This window comes from Saccoglossus kowalevskii, chromosome 9 (genome assembly GCF_978046115.1).
Source record: "Saccoglossus kowalevskii chromosome 9, keSacKowa6.1, whole genome shotgun sequence".
Taxonomy (NCBI): Eukaryota; Metazoa; Hemichordata; class Enteropneusta; family Harrimaniidae; genus Saccoglossus; species Saccoglossus kowalevskii.
In genome coordinates, this window is record NC_140649.1 from 9,528,821 (window position 1) to 9,551,400 (window position 22,580).

Consider the following 22,580-nt stretch of genomic DNA (forward strand, 5'->3'; position numbering starts at 1 on the left):
CATTGCACATTTATTACATTTGCATTGCACATTTATCCCATTTGCATTGCACATTTATCCCATTTGCATTGCACATTTATTACATTTGCATCGCACATTTATTACATTTGCATTGCACATTTATTACATTTGCATTGCACATTTATCACATTGCATTGCACATTTATCACATTTGCATTGCACATTTATCCTATTTGCATTGCACATTTATTACATTTGCATTGCACATTTATTACATTTGCATTGCACATTTATTACATTTGCATTGCACATTTATTACATTTGCATTGCATATTTATTACTTTTGCATTGCACATTTATCATATTTGCATTGCACATTTATTACATTTGCATTGCACATTTATTACATTTGCGTTGCACATTTATTACATTTGCATTGCACATTTATAACATTTGCATTGCACATTTATCCCATTTGCATTGCACATTTATTACATTTGCATTGCACATTTATTACATTTGCATTGCACATTTATTACATTTGCATTGCACATTTATTACATTTGCATTGCACATTTATCACATTTGCATTGCACATTTATTACATTTGCATTGCACATTTATCCCATTTGCATTGCACATTTATCCCATTTGCATTGCACATTTATCACATTTGCATTGCACATTTATTACATTTGCATTGCACATTTATCCCATTTGCATTGCACATTTATCCCATTTGCATTGCACATTTATTACATTTGCATTGCACATTTATCCCATTTGCATTGCACATTTATCACATTTGCATTGCACATTTATTACATTTGCATTGCACATTTATTACATTTGCATTGCACATTTATCCCATTTGCATTGCACTTTTATTACATTTGCATTGCACATTTATTACATTTGCATTGCACATTTGTCACATTTGCATTGCACATTTATTACATTTGTGTTGCACATTTATTACATTTGCATTGCACATTTATTACATTTGCATTGCACATTTATTACATTTGCATTGCACATTTATCACATTTGCATTGCACATTTATCACATTTGCATTGCACATTTATTATATTTGCATTGCACATTTATTACATTTGCATTGCACATTTATCCCATTTGCATTGCACATTTATTACATTTGCATTGCACATTTATCACATTTGCATTGCACATTTATTACATTTGCATTGCACATTTATTACCTTTGCATTGCACATTTATTACATTTGCATTGCACATTTGTCACATTTGCATTGCACATTTATTACATTTGTGTTGCACATTTATCCCATTTGCATTGCACATTACATTTGCATTGCACATTTATTACATTTGCATTGCACATTTATCACATTTGCATTGCTCATTTATCACATTTGCATTGCACATTTATTACATTTGCGTTGCACATTTATTACATTTGCATTGCACATTTATCACATTTGCATTGCACATTTATCCCATTTGCATTGCACATTTATCCCATTTGCATTGCACATTTATCACATTTGCATTGCACATTTATTACATTTGCATTGCACATTTATCACATTTGCATTGCACATTTATCACATTTGCATTGCACATTTATTACATTTGCATTGCACATTTATCACATTTGCATTGCACATTTATTACATTTGTGTTGCACATTTATCCCATTTGCATTGCACATTACATTTGCATTGCACATTTATTACATTTGCATTGCACATTTATCACATTTGCATTGCACATTTATTACATTTGCGTTGCACATTTATCCCATTTGCATTGCACATTTATTACATTTGCATTGCACATTTATCACATTTGCATTGCACATTTATCACATTTGCATTGCACATTTATTACATTTGCATTGCACATTTATTACATTTGCATTGCACATTTATCACATTTGCATTGCACATTTATTACATTTGTGTTGCACATTTACCCCATTTGCATTGCACATTACATTTGCATTGCACATTTATTACATTTGCATTGCACATTTATCACATTTGCCATGCACATTTATTACATTTGTGTTGCACATTTATCCCATTTGCATTGCACATTACATTTGCATTGCACATTTATCCCATTTGCATTGCACATTACATTTGCATTGCACATTTATCCCATTTGCATTGCACATTTATTACATGTGTATTGCATATTTATCCCATTTGCATTGCACATTACATTTGTATTGCACATTTATCCCATTTGCATTGCACATTTATTACATTTGCATTGCACATTTATCCCATTTGCATTGCACATTTGCATTGCACATTTATGACATTTGCATTGCACATTTATGACATTTGCATTGCACATTTATTACATTTGCATTGCACATTTATTACATTTGCATTGCACATTTATTACATTTGCATTGCACATTTATTACATTTGCATTGCACATTTATCCCATTTGCATTGCACATTTATTACATTTGCATTGCACATTTATAACATTTGCATTGCACATTTATCCCATTTGCATTGCACATTTATTACATTTGCATTGCACATTTATCACATTTGCATTGCACATTTATTACATTTGCATTGCACATTTATCACATTTGCATTGCACATTTATCCCATTTGCATTGCACATTTATCACATTTGCATTGCACATTTATTACATTTGCATTGCACATTTATTACATTTGCATTGCACATTTATCCCATTTGCATTGCACATTTATTACATGTGTATTGCATATTTATCCCATTTGCATTGCACATTACATTTGTATTGCACATTTATCCCATTTGCATTGCACATTTATCCCATTTGCATTGCACATTTATCCCATTTGCATTGCACATTTATCCCATTTGCATTGCACATTTATTACATTTGCATTGCACATTTATTATATTTGCATTGCACATTTATTACATTTGCATTGCACATTTATCCCATTTGCATTGCACATTTATCCCATTTGCATTGCACATTTATCACATTTGCATTGCACATTTATTACATTTGCATTGCACATTTATTATATTTGCATTGCACATTTATTACATTTGCATTGCACATTTATCCCATTTGCATTGCACATTTATCACATTTGCATTGCACATTTATTACATTTGCATTGCACATTTATTACATTTGCATTGCACATTTATTACATTTGTATTGCACATTTATTACATTTGCATTGCACATTTATTACATTTGCATTGCACATTTATCACATTTGCATTGCACATTTATCACATTTGAATTGCACATTTATTACATTTGCATTGCACATTTATTACATTTGCATTGCACATTTATTACATTTGCAATGCACATTTGTCACATTTGCATTGCACATTTATTACATTTGTGTTGCACATTCATCCCATTTGCATTGCACATTACATTTGCATTGCACATTTATTACATTTGCATTGCACATTTATTACATTTGCATTGCACATTTATTACATTTGCATTGCACATTTATTACATTTGTATTGCACATTTATTACATTTGCATTGCACATTTATCACATTTGCATTGCACATTTATTACATTTGCATTGCACATTTATTACATTTGCATTGCACATTTATTACATTTGCAATGCACATTTGTCACATTTGCATTGCACATTTATTACATTTGTGTTGCACATTCATCCCATTTGCATTGCACATTACATTTGCATTGCACATTTATTACATTTGCATTGCACATTTATTACATTTGCATTGCACATTTATTACATTTGCATTGCACATTTATTACATTTGTATTGCACATTTATTACATTTGCATTGCACATTTATCACATTTGCATTGCACATTTATTACATTTGCATTGCACATTTATTACATTTGCATTGCACATTTATTACATTTGCAATGCACATTTGTCACATTTGCATTGCACATTTATTACATTTGCATTGCACATTTATTACATTTGCATTGCATATTTATTACTTTTGCATTGCACATTTGTCACATTTGCATTGCACATTTATTATATTTGTGTTGCACATTTATCCCATTTGCATTGCACATTACATTTGCATTGCACATTTATTACATTTGCATTGCACATTTATCACATTTGCATTGCACATTTATTACATTTGTGTTGCACATTTATCCCATTTGCATTGCACATTACATTTGCATTGCACATTTATCCCATTTGCATTGCACATTACATTTGCATTGCACATTTATCCCATTTGCATTGCACATTTATTACATGTGTATTGCATATTTATCCCATTTGCATTGCACATTACATTTGTATTGCACATTTATCCCATTTGCATTGCACATTTATCCCATTTGCATTGCACATTTATCACATTTGCATTGCACATTTATTACATTTGCATTGCACATTTATTACATGTGTATTGCATATTTATCCCATTTGCATTGCACATTACATTTGTATTGAACATTTATCCCATTTGCATAGCACATTTATCCATTTGCATTGCACATTTATTACACTTGCATTGCACATTTATTACATTTGCATTGCACATTTATTACATTTGCATTGCACATTTATCACATTTGCATTGCACATTTATTACATTTGCATTGCACATTTATCACATTTGCATTGCACATTTATCCCATTTGCATTGCACATTTATCACATTTGCATTGCACATTTATTACATTTGCATTGCACATTTATTATATTTGCATTGCACATTTATTACATTTGCATTGCACATTTATCCCATTTGCATTGCACATTTATTACATGTGTATTGCATATTTATCCCATTTGCATTGCACATTACATTTGTATTGCACATTTATCCCATTTGCATTGCACATTTATTACATTTGCATTGCACATTTATCCCATTTGCATTGCACATTTATCCCATTTGCATTGCACATTTATTACATTTGCATTGCACATTTATTATATTTGCATTGCACATTTATTACATTTGCATTGCACATTTATCCCATTTGCATTGCACATTTATCCCATTTGCATTGCACATTTATCACATTTGCATTGCACATTTATTACATTTGCATTGCACATTTATTACATTTGCATTGCACATTTATTACATTTGTATTGCACATTTATTACATTTGCATTGCACATTTATTACATTTGCATTGCACATTTATCACATTTGCATTGCACATTTATCACATTTGCATTGCACATTTATTACATTTGCATTGCACATTTATTACATTTGCATTGCACATTTATTACATTTGCAATGCACATTTGTCACATTTGCATTGCACATTTATTACATTTGTGTTGCACATTCATCCCATTTGCATTGCACATTACATTTGCATTGCACATTTATTACATTTGCATTGCACATTTATTACATTTGCATTGCACATTTATTACATTTGCATTGCACATTTATTACATTTGCATTGCACATTTATTACATTTGCATTGCACATTTATCACATTTGCATTGCACATTTATTACATTTGCATTGCACATTTATCACATTTGCATTGCACATTTATTACATTTGCATTGCACATTTATTACATTTGCATTGCACATTTATTACATTTGCAATGCACATTTGTCACATTTGCATTGCACATTTATTACATTTGCATTGCACATTTATTACATTTGCATTGCATATTTATTACTTTTGCATTGCACATTTGTCACATTTGCATTGCACATTTATTATATTTGTGTTGCACATTTATCCCATTTGCATTGCACATTACATTTGCATTGCACATTTATTACATTTGCATTGCACATTTATCACATTTGCATTGCACATTTATTACATTTGTGTTGCACATTTATCCCATTTGCATTGCACATTACATTTGCATTGCACATTTATCCCATTTGCATTGCACATTACATTTGCATTGCACATTTATCCCATTTGCATTGCACATTTATTACATGTGTATTGCATATTTATCCCATTTGCATTGCACATTTATCACATTTGCATTGCACATTTATTACATTTGCATTGCACATTTATTACATGTGTATTGCATATTTATCCCATTTGCATTGCACATTACATTTGTATTGAACATTTATCCCATTTGCATAGCACATTTATCCATTTGCATTGCACATTTATTACACTTGCATTGCACATTTATTACATTTGCATTGCACATTTATTACATTTGCATTGCACATTTATCACATTTGCATTGCACATTTATTACATTTGCATTGCACATTTATCACATTTGCATTGCACATTTATCCCATTTGCATTGCACATTTATCACATTTGCATTGCACATTTATTACATTTGCATTGCACATTTATTATATTTGCATTGCACATTTATTACATTTGCATTGCACATTTATCCCATTTGCATTGCACATTTATTACATGTGTATTGCATATTTATCCCATTTGCATTGCACATTACATTTGTATTGCACATTTATCCCATTTGCATTGCACATTTATTACATTTGCATTGCACATTTATCCCATTTGCATTGCACATTTATCCCATTTGCATTGCACATTTATTACATTTGCATTGCACATTTATTATATTTGCATTGCACATTTATTACATTTGCATTGCACATTTATCCCATTTGCATTGCACATTTATCCCATTTGCATTGCACATTTATCACATTTGCATTGCACATTTATTACATTTGCATTGCACATTTATTACATTTGCATTGCACATTTATTACATTTGTATTGCACATTTATTACATTTGCATTGCACATTTATTACATTTGCATTGCACATTTATCACATTTGCATTGCACATTTATCACATTTGCATTGCACATTTATTACATTTGCATTGCACATTTATTACATTTGCAATGCACATTTGTCACATTTGCATTGCACATTTATTACATTTGTGTTGCACATTCATCCCATTTGCATTGCACATTACATTTGCATTGCACATTTATTACATTTGCATTGCACATTTATTACATTTGCATTGCACATTTATTACATTTGCATTGCACATTTATTACATTTGCATTGCACATTTATTACATTTGTATTGCACATTTATTACATTTGCATTGCACATTTATCACATTTGCATTGCACATTTATTACATTTGCATTGCACATTTATTACATTTGCATTGCACATTTATTACATTTGCAATGCACATTTGTCACATTTGCATTGCACATTTATTACATTTGTGTTGCACATTCATCCCATTTGCATTGCACATTACATTTGCATTGCACATTTATTACATTTGCATTGCACATTTATTACATTTGCATTGCACATTTATTACATTTGCATTGCACATTTATTACATTTGTATTGCACATTTATTACATTTGCATTGCACATTTATCACATTTGCATTGCACATTTATTACATTTGCATTGCACATTTATTACATTTGCATTGCACATTTATTACATTTGCAATGCACATTTGTCACATTTGCATTGCACATTTATTACATTTGCATTGCACATTTATTACATTTGCATTGCATATTTATTACTTTTGCATTGCACATTTGTCACATTTGCATTGCACATTTATTATATTTGTGTTGCACATTTATCCCATTTGCATTGCACATTACATTTGCATTGCACATTTATTACATTTGCATTGCACATTTATCACATTTGCATTGCACATTTATTACATTTGTGTTGCACATTTATCCCATTTGCATTGCACATTACATTTGCATTGCACATTTATCCCATTTGCATTGCACATTACATTTGCATTGCACATTTATCCCATTTGCATTGCACATTTATTACATTTGCATTGCACATTTATTACATTTGCATTGCATATTTATTACTTTTGCATTGCACATTTGTCACATTTGCATTGCACATTTATTATATTTGTGTTGCACATTTATCCCATTTGCATTGCACATTACATTTGCATTGCACATTTATTACATTTGCATTGCACATTTATCACATTTGCATTGCACATTTATTACATTTGTGTTGCACATTTATCCCATTTGCATTGCACATTACATTTGCATTGCACATTTATCCCATTTGCATTGCACATTACATTTGCATTGCACATTTATCCCATTTGCATTGCACATTTATTACATGTGTATTGCATATTTATCCCATTTGCATTGCACATTACATTTGTATTGCACATTTATCCCATTTGCATTGCACATTTATCCCATTTGCATTGCACATTTATCACATTTGCATTGCACATTTATTACATTTGCATTGCACATTTATTACATGTGTATTGCATATTTATCCCATTTGCATTGCACATTACATTTGTATTGAACATTTATCCCATTTGCATAGCACATTTATCCATTTGCATTGCACATTTATTACACTTGCATTGCACATTTATTACATTTGCATTGCACATTTATTACATTTGCATTGCACATTTATCACATTTGCATTGCACATTTATTACATTTGCATTGCACATTTATCACATTTGCATTGCACATTTATCCCATTTGCATTGCACATTTATCACATTTGCATTGCACATTTATTACATTTGCATTGCACATTTATTATATTTGCATTGCACATTTATTACATTTGCATTGCACATTTATCCCATTTGCATTGCACATTTATTACATGTGTATTGCATATTTATCCCATTTGCATTGCACATTACATTTGTATTGCACATTTATCCCATTTGCATTGCACATTTATTACATTTGCATTGCACATTTATCCCATTTGCATTGCACATTTATCCCATTTGCATTGCACATTTATTACATTTGCATTGCACATTTATTATATTTGCATTGCACATTTATTACATTTGCATTGCACATTTATCCCATTTGCATTGCACATTTATCCCATTTGCATTGCACATTTATCACATTTGCATTGCACATTTATTACATTTGCATTGCACATTTATTATATTTGCATTGCACATTTATTACATTTGCATTGCACATTTATCCCATTTGCATTGCACATTTATCACATTTGCATTGCACATTTATTACATTTGCATTGCACATTTATTACATTTGCATTGCACATTTATTACATTTGTATTGCACATTTATTACATTTGCATTGCACATTTATTACATTTGCATTGCACATTTATCACATTTGCATTGCACATTTATCACATTTGCATTGCACATTTATTACATTTGCATTGCACATTTATTACATTTGCATTGCACATTTATTACATTTGCAATGCACATTTGTCACATTTGCATTGCACATTTATTACATTTGTGTTGCACATTCATCCCATTTGCATTGCACATTACATTTGCATTGCACATTTATTACATTTGCATTGCACATTTATTACATTTGCATTGCACATTTATTACATTTGCATTGCACATTTATTACATTTCTATTGCACATTTATTACATTTGCATTGCACATTTATCACATTTGCATTGCACATTTATTACATTTGCATTGCACATTTATTACATTTGCATTGCACATTTATTACATTTGCAATGCACATTTGTCACATTTGCATTGCACATTTATTACATTTGTGTTGCACATTCATCCCATTTGCATTGCACATTACATTTGCATTGCACATTTATTACATTTGCATTGCACATTTATTACATTTGCATTGCACATTTATTACATTTGCATTGCACATTTATTACATTTGTATTGCACATTTATTACATTTGCATTGCACATTTATCACATTTGCATTGCACATTTATTACATTTGCATTGCACATTTATTACATTTGCATTGCACATTTATTACATTTGCAATGCACATTTGTCACATTTGCATTGCACATTTATTACATTTGCATTGCACATTTATTACATTTGCATTGCATATTTATTACTTTTGCATTGCACATTTGTCACATTTGCATTGCACATTTATTATATTTGTGTTGCACATTTATCCCATTTGCATTGCACATTACATTTGCATTGCACATTTATTACATTTGCATTGCACATTTATCACATTTGCATTGCACATTTATTACATTTGTGTTGCACATTTATCCCATTTGCATTGCACATTACATTTGCATTGCACATTTATCCCATTTGCATTGCACATTACATTTGCATTGCACATTTATCCCATTTGCATTGCACATTTATTACATGTGTATTGCATATTTATCCCATTTGCATTGCACATTACATTTGTATTGCACATTTATCCCATTTGCATTGCACATTTATCCCATTTGCATTTCACATTTATCCCATTTGCATTGCACATTTATCACATTTGCATTGCACATTTATTACATTTGCATTGCACATTTATTACATGTGTATTGCATATTTATCCCATTTGCATTGCACATTACATTTGCATAGCACATTTATCCATTTGCATTGCACATTTATTACACTTGCATTGCACATTTATTACATTTGCGTTGCACATTTATTACATTTGCGTTGCACATTTATTACATTTGCATTGCACATTTATCCCATTTGCATTGCACATTTATCACATTTGCATTGCACATTTATCACATTTGCATTGCACATTTATTACATTTGCATTGCACATTTATTACATTTGCATTGCACATTTATTACATTTGCATTGCACATTTATTACATTTGCATTGCACATTTATGACATTTGCATTGCACATTTATGACATTTGCATTGCACATTTATTACATTTGCATTGCACATTTATTACATTTGCATTGCACATTTATTACATTTGCATTGCACATTTATCCCATTTGCATTGCACATTTATTACATTTGCATTGCACATTTATTACATTTGCATTGCACATTTATAACATTTGCATTGCACATTTATCCCATTTGCATTGCACATTTATTACATTTGTGTTGCACATTTATCCCATTTGCATTGCACATTACATTTGCATTGCACATTTATCACATTTGCATTGCACATTTATTACATTTGTGTTGCACATTTATCCCATTTGCATTGCACATTACATTTGCATTGCACATTTATCCCATTTGCATTGCACATTACATTTGCATTGCACATTTATCCCATTTGCATTGCACATTTATTACATTTGTATTGCATATTTATCCCATTTGCATTGCACATTACATTTGTATTGCACATTTATCCCATTTGCATTGCACATTACATTTGCATTGCATATTTATCCCATTTGCATTGCACATTTATTACATTTGCATTGCACATTTATCCCATCTGCATAGCACATTTATCACATTTGCATTGCACATTTATCCCATTTGCATAGCACATTACATTTGCCTTGCACATTTATCCCATTTGCATTGCACATTACATTTGCATTGCACATTTATTTCATTAGCATTGCACATTTATTACATTTGCATTGCACATTTATCCCATTTGCATAGCACATTTGTCACATTTGCATTGCACATTTATCCCATTTGCATTGCACATTACATTTGCATTGCACATTTATCCCATTTGTATTGCACATTTATTACATTTGTATTGCACATTTATTACATTTGCATTGCACATTACATTTGTATTGCACATTTATCCCATTTGCATTGCATATTTATCCCATTTGCATTGAACATTTATTACATTTGCATTGCACATTTATCCCATTTGCATTGCACATTTATTACATTTGCATTGCACATTTATTACATTTGCATTGCACATTTATTCCATTTGCATTGCACATTTATTACATTTGCATTGCACATTTATCGCATTTGCATTGCACATTTATCACATTTGCATTGCACATTTTTCACATTTGCATAGCACATTTATCACATTTGCATCGTACATTAATCACATCTGCATCGCACATTGATCACTTTAGCATCGTACATTATTCATATCTGCATCGCACATTGATCACTTTAGCATCGTACATTAATCACATCTGCATTGCACATTTATCACATCAATTACCGTTGATTATTTATCGCATTCTGATCACCAATTTATCACATCCACGGCGTGCATATATTGCATTCACGTCGCACTTTCACTGCATTCGCATCGCCCATTTATTACATTCGTGATGCAGATTGATCGAGCTGACATATCACATATTACCATCGAACTTATTACGCACCACACTGGGTAACGACTAGATTGTCTCAACCATATTAATTTGATCATTCTATTAGCTAATTCAGATCACCACTACACTGTGAAAAAACTGTCGCTAATGCGATGAATATGCCTTTAAGCGGTGCAATCAGCACAAAATCGTAAATTACATCCAATCTAATTTAAAGAAAGATTCAAACTTGGGCTTTTTTATACAAAATGTTGAAAAGTGCAGGCACATTAATATTAAAATTATATTTAATATAAAATAAAATTTGTGAAAGAATGAAAATTTACTATATATTACACAAATAAAAATAAATATTTCACAAAAACGAAAACTAGGCTCGCATTTCAATAAGATTGGCAGTATTTCATATATTGACCATATGCCAAAACGAAATAGTCAATTACACGTGTTCAACTCGTTAAGTCATAATAGGAAAGAAGCAACTGCTCTATGTAAGAACAGAGACAAGAACGGTACTTTATGTAAGGTATGTTTGAATATTGCATTTCAAATACACGGTTTAATCGATGATTTGATACGTAATGTTGATTTTAAATGTGAAATATCATAATACAATGTCCTGTACGTAATTTAACTCACACAGATGATGTTTCCATAACTGTGAATGTATAGTTGAATGATATCTCGTCAATGTATTCTCCATCAAAGTACCAAGCTGGAGTGGAGTTTTCCAATGTATCTATGTGTTTAGTCTCGCATTGTATCGATGCGAACTCTCCATAGTTTAGATATATTTGTTTCGGGCGTACTACAATCAATGGACGAGCTGCAATAGAAATAAGAACAATGTCATATTTTTAACGCTGCCACGATGTAGACAAGCAAACACTTGCTAGGTAAAATATACCAAAGTATTCATTCCACAAACGTCTTCAGACTTGATATGTTTTAATACTATATGTTAAGTATTTTTTGTTCTTTTACAAACATGTCTTATTTCTCTAGCAGCATTCTAATTTCACAAAGGAACTACTCTGCATCATCGTGCCTGAAGGACAAAGGGTCCATAATGCCCCTCCCCATGTTCTCACAATATAAAATCCTAATGTAAATGTAAAATGGCAAATGTTGCTGTAGAGATTCGATAAAGTAATAAATGTCAACAATAAAACGCCAACTGCCTTAATAAAGGTGTGTCTATTTGCGACGACAGCTTTTTGTGTATATTGTCCATAATACACTTGGTAATTGGTTGAGGCTGCAGACACCTGCACATATGTCAAGTAAAGGTGTAAGTACTCACGAATATCACAGGCTGGTCCATACCATCCATCTGTGCATTTGCAAGCACCATTGAAGGGATGACAACTTGCTCCATTTTGACAGATACAATCATAATTACATTTGAGTCCAAATTTATTTATTGGACAACCTACAAAGAATACATACATATTGTCAGTGTGCCTGCAAATAATGAAAACACGACGAAATATTTTCTGTTGTTGAATGGCTGTTTGTTATACATCACAAACGCATATAGAAAAAATTGAGTTCACTATGCTGTACAAAACTGTACAGGATCATGAGTTACCCTTCATGGAACATTCGAATTAACCTTTATTTTGAATAACAATATTTCATAATCGAACGTCAAATAATTATACAATTTCCTCTGTATATTAAATTATTTCTTTTGAACACAAACACAGTTTTTAATTTTTTTAACTTGCGTAACTGTCTATAAGCACCAATCGATAAATGATAAATGGTAAAATCCGTGTAATGAACAAGGTATAGCGCATTTCGACAGCATGTAATACTTATTCTCAGGATCCTATTGGTTCAATGCCAACAGATTATCATTTTCATATTATTTCCAACAACCTCAAAATGCGCCTTTACAGTATGGTTTTTTTTTTTTTTTTTTTTTTTTTTTTGAAGAATTAAGGTAGCGGGACTATTATTTGCATACTTGTTTTCATCTTCTAATTGTGACTAAATGACTACAAATAGACCCGGGAAAGTATATATTTTTAGAATCGCCAGACTTCAAGCTTTTCACAAGTGTATTTTGCATGCCCGTATCTGCAATCTACGACGCGTTACTCAATCAAAGGTGAAAAATTACTTTTTCTGTAAAAAAAATAATTACGCATTTATGCTGGCGATAAGAAGTATTTTTTTCACTTTTCCTAGTTGTCCAATAGTCTGGTAAATTGAATGTGTCTGGTTAGTTTTATTCAAGCAACGCGTTTTAAAAAATAGTGTCCTGAATTTCAATTACTGTTTTAGTCGCATTGCCCCCAACTCAAACCACAACTCGTTGGTAAATAATCGATGAAATAGTTTGTCTGGACACATTCAAGTTCCTCTCATTGTCACCTTAAAGCTGTGAAAATTTGGTGTTAATCCGACGACAATAAGTATACGTTATTTTTTGTTAAAGACCTTGTATTTTGAAAAACATAAACTCCTAGAAAACGTCCATGAAGTAACAGCAAAGATTTTCAAGCTTGTTTATCGGCACAATCAATTTGTTTTCCCATCAAGGTCTGTTTTACCATGTGTAGGGACATCCAAATGTGTAAGGCTATTGGAAACCAAAAAAATAAAGGAATGGGATAGCTATAATTGGATAAATTCGGCATATGAAAACACCAAAATCAATGATTTTTTTTCAGTGGCTGTGTGACCTTGTGTCTGACACATTCATATGCAAATGACTAATCTGTGAAACAAACAGGGGCGGAGACAAACCACTCAAATGTTTGGAAACACTCATTGTGTGTCAGATAGCTACTGATAACACATCCTAACATTGCTTTGTCTTGAGTTTATCTTTGAAACTTATAGGCACACAGATTAAACCTGTGTTGTTGATTTTGGAAAACACTACTGAGGCTGCCTTGCTTCCCTTCAGAAAATCTATATTTTAACCAACTTACATGACATTCTATGTTATATTGACTTTATCATATGAAAGTTTATGGTGCATTTCATCAATTAATAAATAAATGTGAAAATCGTAATTTTCAACACAAATAATAGTCTCGCTACCTTAAATGGGTTTGTGAATATAAATATCAAAATATTTGTTTACAGATTTCAGTATTTAAAACTATTTGTATTTGTTTGTATATATGTTAAATGCGTTTATTATAGCGAACAGCAAAATCTTCGAAGAGAGTTCAATAAATTACCATGTGTATTTATAGAAGATATGGAAATCTGTATACTCCAAATGTTTGAAAATGGTGAAATATAAGAAGTGAAGCAGTTCATTCATAATAATGTTCATTGATAAAGCAATCGATTTCTGAAACCGGAATAATTATGTATAGAAAACCCCAAAGAAAATTGGAACGTTTGACACCATAACGCAAAAGTTTCTAAGGTGACGGCGAGACTCGATACTTGTCTATTGCCATGATAAATGGGGAACGTTTACTTACCAGTAAAATGTACTACTCCTTGTCTGGAATATAAGCCTTGCCCTCTGAAATATGCTGTACAAAATACTTCTGACTCAACTGGTTTTGTATGTATACCGTTGAACATTAGTTGGGCTAAACTGTGATGCTGATTAGGTGGGTAGTGGAACCATAACGGGTTTATTACTGCTTCTGCAGGAAAATCTTTCTAAATAACAAATATCAAATTAATATACCCCATACTAAATGAGAAACTATAAAATATGTAACAAACATGTTTATAATCAGATTTTAAACGCGTTTGAGTAAACGTATAAAAAACTATTTCAAACACTTTCTATGTGACACAGTAAAATTGATTTTCAAGAAACTAATAAATATTGTTGGTTACAGATAAAATTATATTGTTTTTATCTGAAAATATATTATATTATATTCATTTTTGTTCATGAACTTGTAGAATGGCACTGTAGTGTTGTGTAGTAATAAGTTGTTTTATTCTTGTGGATTGTTTTTTCAATCGTTCTCACTCAGTTGTTTTGTGTTCTTAGTCTTTATATTTCTCTTTATACGACAGAGTAGTTTTTTTCACTTTCATACACATTACTCTATTACTCAAATCCAAATACATTTAAAAACATACATAAATACACAGATGGCACATTCCTTGGTGTGAAAAACATTCAATTGCATTGTAACTTGCATATAATAATGTTTAAACACATTCATAGCTATTAGAATAAACGTGTTGGATATTGAATAAAATTGAGATTTGGTTTTGTGAAAAATAATTTCATTTTTTGATCACGCGATTATTCAGAATTGTTAATAGTCACCTATATTTATCGAGACTATTTTTATCGACATTTTTTTTTTTTATTTTAAAGACAACATTACAACATACAATGGCAAATTTAGCTCCCTATATAATACAGTATAATGATGAAATGTATTTGTAACCCTTCCGTAACTCTCAATGCGTAGAAGGGTGTTTCAAAACATGTTGGAATGCCTTACCTTGTCTTCGTAAAAGTGAATCGTAAATGAAGCAATTGAATCCAAACCATCGCATTTTATATGAATTTCAGACATATTGTATAATAGTTTAAGGGTTACGTCGCGGAACTCAAAAAATACAACCATTGTACCTGTGAGTGGAAAACCAGGAAGACGGTTACTGAATGAGTTTCGGCCATTCTCATTAAAGACTGTCAATTTTCAAAATTGTAAGTATTTCTGCATTGTTTACTTCTATTTGTTCACCAAAATGAATTGTATTTTTCAATAAGATGTCCTCTTAAAATAATAGCAGACTCAGAATTGTCATCTATGGTGTGTTAAAGAACAGTCATAATTTTTCTGTCAATTAAAACTATTTTTACAGTTGATACATGTATTGGTGGTCAATGAAATTAAACAGCTTGGTAACCAAAATATTCTTACTCATCAAAAAATGATTTCCTTATTTTTTTCCCAAAAAATACATGTGTGTGTTGTGCACTCGCCGCATAATTATTGCTATTTTTACTTATAAAATTAATGTGTCATTGAGAGTAAATATTATCGCCATGTGTGATATGATGCATAAATATGAAGTGGAGCACAAAAGAAAACAAGCCATGCATGGCACAGTCCCCGTTAGTTATCAAATTTAAGATATACAGTTTTGTTTATAGTAATATAGTTGGAATATAAACATGTCAGAAGTATGTATCTAAAAGATGATGCTTGATTATGATGATTTTATAACATTAAAAAGATTGACATTTAGTATCTGGTCGTCAAACGAGTACTCGTCCATATTGAGAAATATTGCTCTGGAACAGCATTAATTAAAAGAAAATAACCACCAGTCGGCCATTTTGAATACATCTATAAATCTATAACATGATGTAAAACGAATTTATAAAATTTGAACATAATCAGTCGAAGCATATCAGAGATATGGCTCTGGAAGCGCATTCATTTAAACAAAATGGCCGTCAGTCAGCCATTTTGATCCGATGCGAAAAATAAAATGACACGCATCAGGAACCCATAATCTCTAATGTATGTAGTAAGTTTAAACAAAATCCATCCACAAACGCCAAGATCCAGTTCTGAAATGCCAGAAATGCTTGATTTTTGATGATTTTTAGCACAAAGATGGCTGCCATTTGGCCATTTTGAATCAGATAGTCAACCCAATATATCTATGTCACGATGTATAATGAATATATAAAATTTTAACATGATCAGTCAAAGCATGGCAGAGATATGGCACTCTTGGAACCGCATCCATTAAAACAAGATGGCTATCAGTCGGTCATTTTAAATCGGATCTGAAAAATAAAATGACGTACATAGAGGTCCCATTATGTCCAACGTATGCACTAAGTTTAAACAAAATCCGTCCATAAATTCTTGATTTTGATGATCTTTTAACACAAAAATGGCCGCCATTCGGCCATCTTGAATCAGATCGTGAAACAAATTGATGTGCATATGTATAATGTTATGTATGATGTATGTGTGAAGTTTGAATGTGATTGGTTCAGGCATTTCTGAGATACAGGTCCGGACGCACGCACGCACGGAAGCACGCACGCACAAAGGTCAAAACGTAAGTCCGAACGGCGACTAATAATAATGCATGGTACACCACATTAAACTATACAACTTTTTAAATGAAATTCATTCTCATAGACTGCGAAAAAAAAATGTATTTCCTCAATACTTACATTCAGAATTATCCATATAACCCTCTACAAGTGGTGCTAATGCATTTCGACCGAAATATATTTCTAATGGCGTTTTTTCTTTGTCTAGATACAATTTTAATGGCATTACCTACAGAGAGAAATAAGTATCATGATTACATTCATTGTATCACAAACAGTTAACTCCAGTTTTAATTATTATTAAATGTTTTTTTCTATTTTGCGCATTTATTAGATGAAAAAGCTTTTGAAAGAATGATTTATATTCATTGCTACCAGCTTTTAAGGACGAATTTTCTATAAATCATAAAAACAAATTCACTAACCCAGCTGTCACTTATGCTTGATGAACGAGACGGAATAGCACATGTCTCGTTATAAACGGTTGGCCATGAAGACACATTCTCAACATTTATATTAATCTCGTAGCTGTGCTCACAATTCTTGTCAGAAAAAAAAATAATTCATTGATTACAGTGACGTTTTTAGGAAATCTATAGTTATAGTTGATCTTGCTAGTTCGAAATTGTGCAAAAATCTACATTTTCTGTGTAAAATGTATGAAGTTTTAACAAAACAGACTATTTATATTTTCAGAAGTGTGTCACATGGGCAGACTGCCTAGCACACTAACAACTAATCGTATGCGAATAGTAAACACTGATTACATAAGGTTATTCCCTCACGTGATGTAACCACAACAACGTTCAAATAAACTAGCCGATTTGTTTACCTGACATCGTACTTTTAGTCGGAACATTGGATCTATATCGTAATCGAGATATCCTGCAACTGAGATTTGACCTGTCTGTGAGTCCACAGCAAAACGACCACGCTGGATATTAAATGCAATACTGGGCATCAGTAAATAATTATTCACAAATGCGGTGAGTGAAATTATGCAAATATGAGTGGCATTTTAGGTATTCTCAGCATGCAGATATTCAAATAGAAATTACAATATTTCGATAAACAGTATCAAATTATAATTGTTATGACTAGATATCATGAATACAATGAAACAATACTGTCCACTATTCTACGATCAGTTTAAAGATGCCACTTCCACAATTTGCGCGTATTGTCCTGTCGGCATTATTTTATTAGTTACTCCGAAATACAAAACAAACGGTTGATTGCTCATTCATGAGGTTTGATTTTGGATGTATGTAAATATCATTCCATGGTTCAACAGAGTGCATCGCCTGAAATATTTTACAGCCCGCTGTTCGGAATTGGCATTCTTCAAATGTGCCCTTGTGAATAGGTAAAAAGGTAAGTTAATCTCACTTTGTTTCCCTCGTAGATGTGGAAGTATACATCACTGTGTAGTGTGTATTCCTCATTCAGCCAGCTTGAATGGTTCAATACAAATATAACCTTGCCAACAACAATGTTCTGTCAATACAATACGAAAGTATAACCATTAGATATTATAGGGGGCCAGACAAGAGAGATGATATTCGAATGTGACAAGGATATTTTCCTAAGAATCTTCTAACAAATACCATGGTCAACCTATTATTCCCTTTTAAATTTAATATATAGTTTAATTGAAATAAACGGAATAGTGAAGTTCTCGTTTCTATTGAAAAAATGATTTATATTTTCTGAATGTTTGGCATTAAGCCAAATATGGTGACGTCTATATCTATGTTCATGAAATGAACTATTGACAAATATTTGCATCAGGAAAAAAGAGTTGGTAGCATTTTTATCTCACTATCAACTCATCGAATTTCCACAGTTTACATTGTCATAACAATGACGTAGTGGCAGATTGAATACTTACCGTTTATATTGTTGAATGACAAACCGAAATTGTATTTTTTTCAATAATTGTGAACAAATTATATTGTGGCAAATATTAAAATATTTAATTGAGTATGATATTGACTCAAACTGTACCGTATGCATCTACATCCCGAGTGTCAATAACAAATACTGTCTCATAATTCTAGATAGATAAACCATTCGACTTTTGAAAATATTCTATTTATGTGACACGGAGATCTATAAACAACGTACAATAACTGTTATGTTAAGACTTTTTTGCAGATCACCAGAAAAAAATAAAAACATGTCAAGATATACCACTGTCGTCAGGGTTGCAGTCAAAAATATATACATCACATGTACGTTGAAAGTATAGTATGGTGATTTTTAAGCACACAGGCTATGGCTTTCATGCTTATGTGGCAATTAAATTCTTCTTTTTCGCCATCTGTGTCGGGAATGATACACAATAGGTTCAGTCAATGCCCCAGGTAGAGCTAGAAGCCAAGCTCGCACCACGTTCATCGCCGTCTCTTTTATTCTGAGTACTCCTCAAATGAATATAACGTTATAGAATCTAGAATATTCTGACATAAACACCGCCCTCTAAAGTCGCATTAGCCAATCACATGACTCGTCGTATCATTAAGCCAATCAAATAGACTTCCGTTAACATGTCATTTCTGAGATTGGAATATCTGTTTTCCAGAATTCTATAAATCAAGTTCGAACGGGGTAAAGTACTCGCTTTAAAATACTGTTTAGATCAAAATGACCATCAAAATAATCATCGTCCGAATCGTACGGTCTCGTGTCTTCAACCTATAGGCCTCTACACGATACAATGCGGGATCGCATAAGCTAATTGCGTATCTTGAGCAGTGACATCTGATTGGGCGCGCCTCGAAACAAGGCGCCCAATCAGCCTGGACGTACCAAATTATAAAACAAAATTCCACTTCCTGTTTTCGTCGCTATGAAGACATCCTTCCTACACAAAACTGTGTCGATTGCCTGTACCTGATGAGGCTTGAGAGCACCAACACTGAAAACTTTATCATCACAAATATCACGATTCATGGGCGCCGCCATTTAGTTTAAAATGAAACGCCAAAGAGAAATTTGTAACACGCAAACTGATTGGACAATGATTAGCCGCAACTGATCACTGGGGGGCGCTGTTAGAATACGCATATTTGATGGTCGTTCTGCCAAGGTTTGTTTAGAGGCTTGGCCGAATAAACCTAGACCTTGGCTAGTGAAGATGCAAAATAATCTGCCATAGTTAATACAAAATGATCACAAAGACATGTGATCATACCTCTAATATATTCAACTGGAATGTTTTGTCCATGCTATGTTGTCCGTCATGAATTTGCAGCGTAGTTTCTGTTACAGATACTGTGGATCAAAATAAAAAAATAATAAACGAATAGACATCTGTGTTCAAATTCCAGAACAAATGGAATCAAGTATGACATATAACAGTACTACGTGACTTGAGATGAGGTGCAACAAACGAGTATACAACTCCACAAGCAGCCACCGAAACCACTGATTGTCTAAACGAATGCGTATGACCATCTTCATGTAGAAATTGAGGCAATTCATAGGACAAAAAGGTCAACATACAGTCGACGACTACGGAATATATTAGCTTACCTTCTAGTGTCAGCAGTAATCCTAGTAAGATGTACATTGACCAAAAATGAGATGTGATCATCATCATCTTGTAGAATCAATATTCAGCTGCACCAGGGTTGTACAATTATTCTATATCGTGTGATGTAACGAAATTGCCTATGATGCCATTGTCAAATCAGTTAGTCGTTCAATAAAATGGCACCGCGCTCACTCTTTTGCGAGAATACAATAATATCACGCCATTTCCTTGTGGAAGTGAAACTGGTATAACTGTGTATAAAGTTCAATGGTACACGTGACCTAACTCTCGATCATAGCACGACCTAGTTCCATAATTTCTGGCCTTATTGCTTTCTGTGCGATATAGAAATGTTCGCTACCTATTTTAAGTTTGTTTGATTAAGGAACAGTCATGAACTCCAGGAGCTCTAGGAAATGGCCGCGGAAATGAACATCGTACTGCCTTGTATCAGTAAAATACAGTGCGTCCAACATTGCAATGTCGTTAGCCTGCGATCATATGATCACTGATGTCACTGGATTCCCCTACTTTTAAACAAGGCGCCATGTGCCGTATCGTGACCTGCCGTTCCCAGACTGTCTGTAATATTTGGACATAAGGACACCAACACGAATCCAACCATTGAATAGTTCATGTCAGAATTTTGGCAGCCTGCCAAAACTTTCACTCAACAGTAGCGTAGTAGTGATTTTTAATAAGCAGTTTGACAAGGACAAGTAACGTAAATGAAAGCAATAAAACGTACAACGTTAAGCTTTGGAACCCTGCAAGTAGGCCAGTCTCACTGGTTCTCACCACAAGGAGTTACGATCCCCCCTACCAGTCCCAAAACAGAAATAAAACACACAACAAAGTTTAAAAACTACGTGATAATACTACCAGTTGATTTATTCGTGATGAAAAGTGGACATGATTTAAAATGACAGTAGGCGGGTTCAGTGTGTGAAAAAACAATACTTTATTTGAGATTTGACAGTCACCCGTGACACGACGTG

At 32.3% G+C, this 22,580-nt stretch overlaps 1 protein-coding gene across 3 annotated transcripts in view; it reads right to left on the reverse strand.

Annotated features, from left to right (window-relative positions):
* The window catches only part of LOC144344496 (uncharacterized), a 32,105-nt gene extending 10,092 nt beyond the window's left edge, over positions 1-22,013 (reverse strand). For 2 of the 3 annotated variants that reach the window (XM_085503142.1, XM_085503141.1), the window contains exons 1-10: positions 21,582-22,013; positions 21,241-21,320; positions 19,434-19,541; positions 18,877-18,978; positions 18,470-18,586; positions 18,165-18,273; positions 16,462-16,592; positions 15,466-15,652; positions 13,317-13,445; positions 12,653-12,839 (exon numbers count right to left, since the gene is read on the reverse strand). In XM_085503142.1, the coding sequence (XP_085359268.1) occupies positions 12,653-12,839; positions 13,317-13,445; positions 15,466-15,652; positions 16,462-16,592; positions 18,165-18,273; positions 18,470-18,586; positions 18,877-18,978; positions 19,434-19,541; positions 21,241-21,320; positions 21,582-21,648 (1,217 nt within the window). In that variant the 5' untranslated portion in view covers positions 21,649-22,013. The remainder of the gene's footprint in view (positions 1-12,652; positions 12,840-13,316; positions 13,446-15,465; positions 15,653-16,461; positions 16,593-18,164; positions 18,274-18,469; positions 18,587-18,876; positions 18,979-19,433; positions 19,542-21,240; positions 21,321-21,581) is intronic. The other variant, XM_085503143.1, reaches the window with a different exon arrangement.
* Between the last annotated feature and the right edge of the window lie 567 nt (positions 22,014-22,580).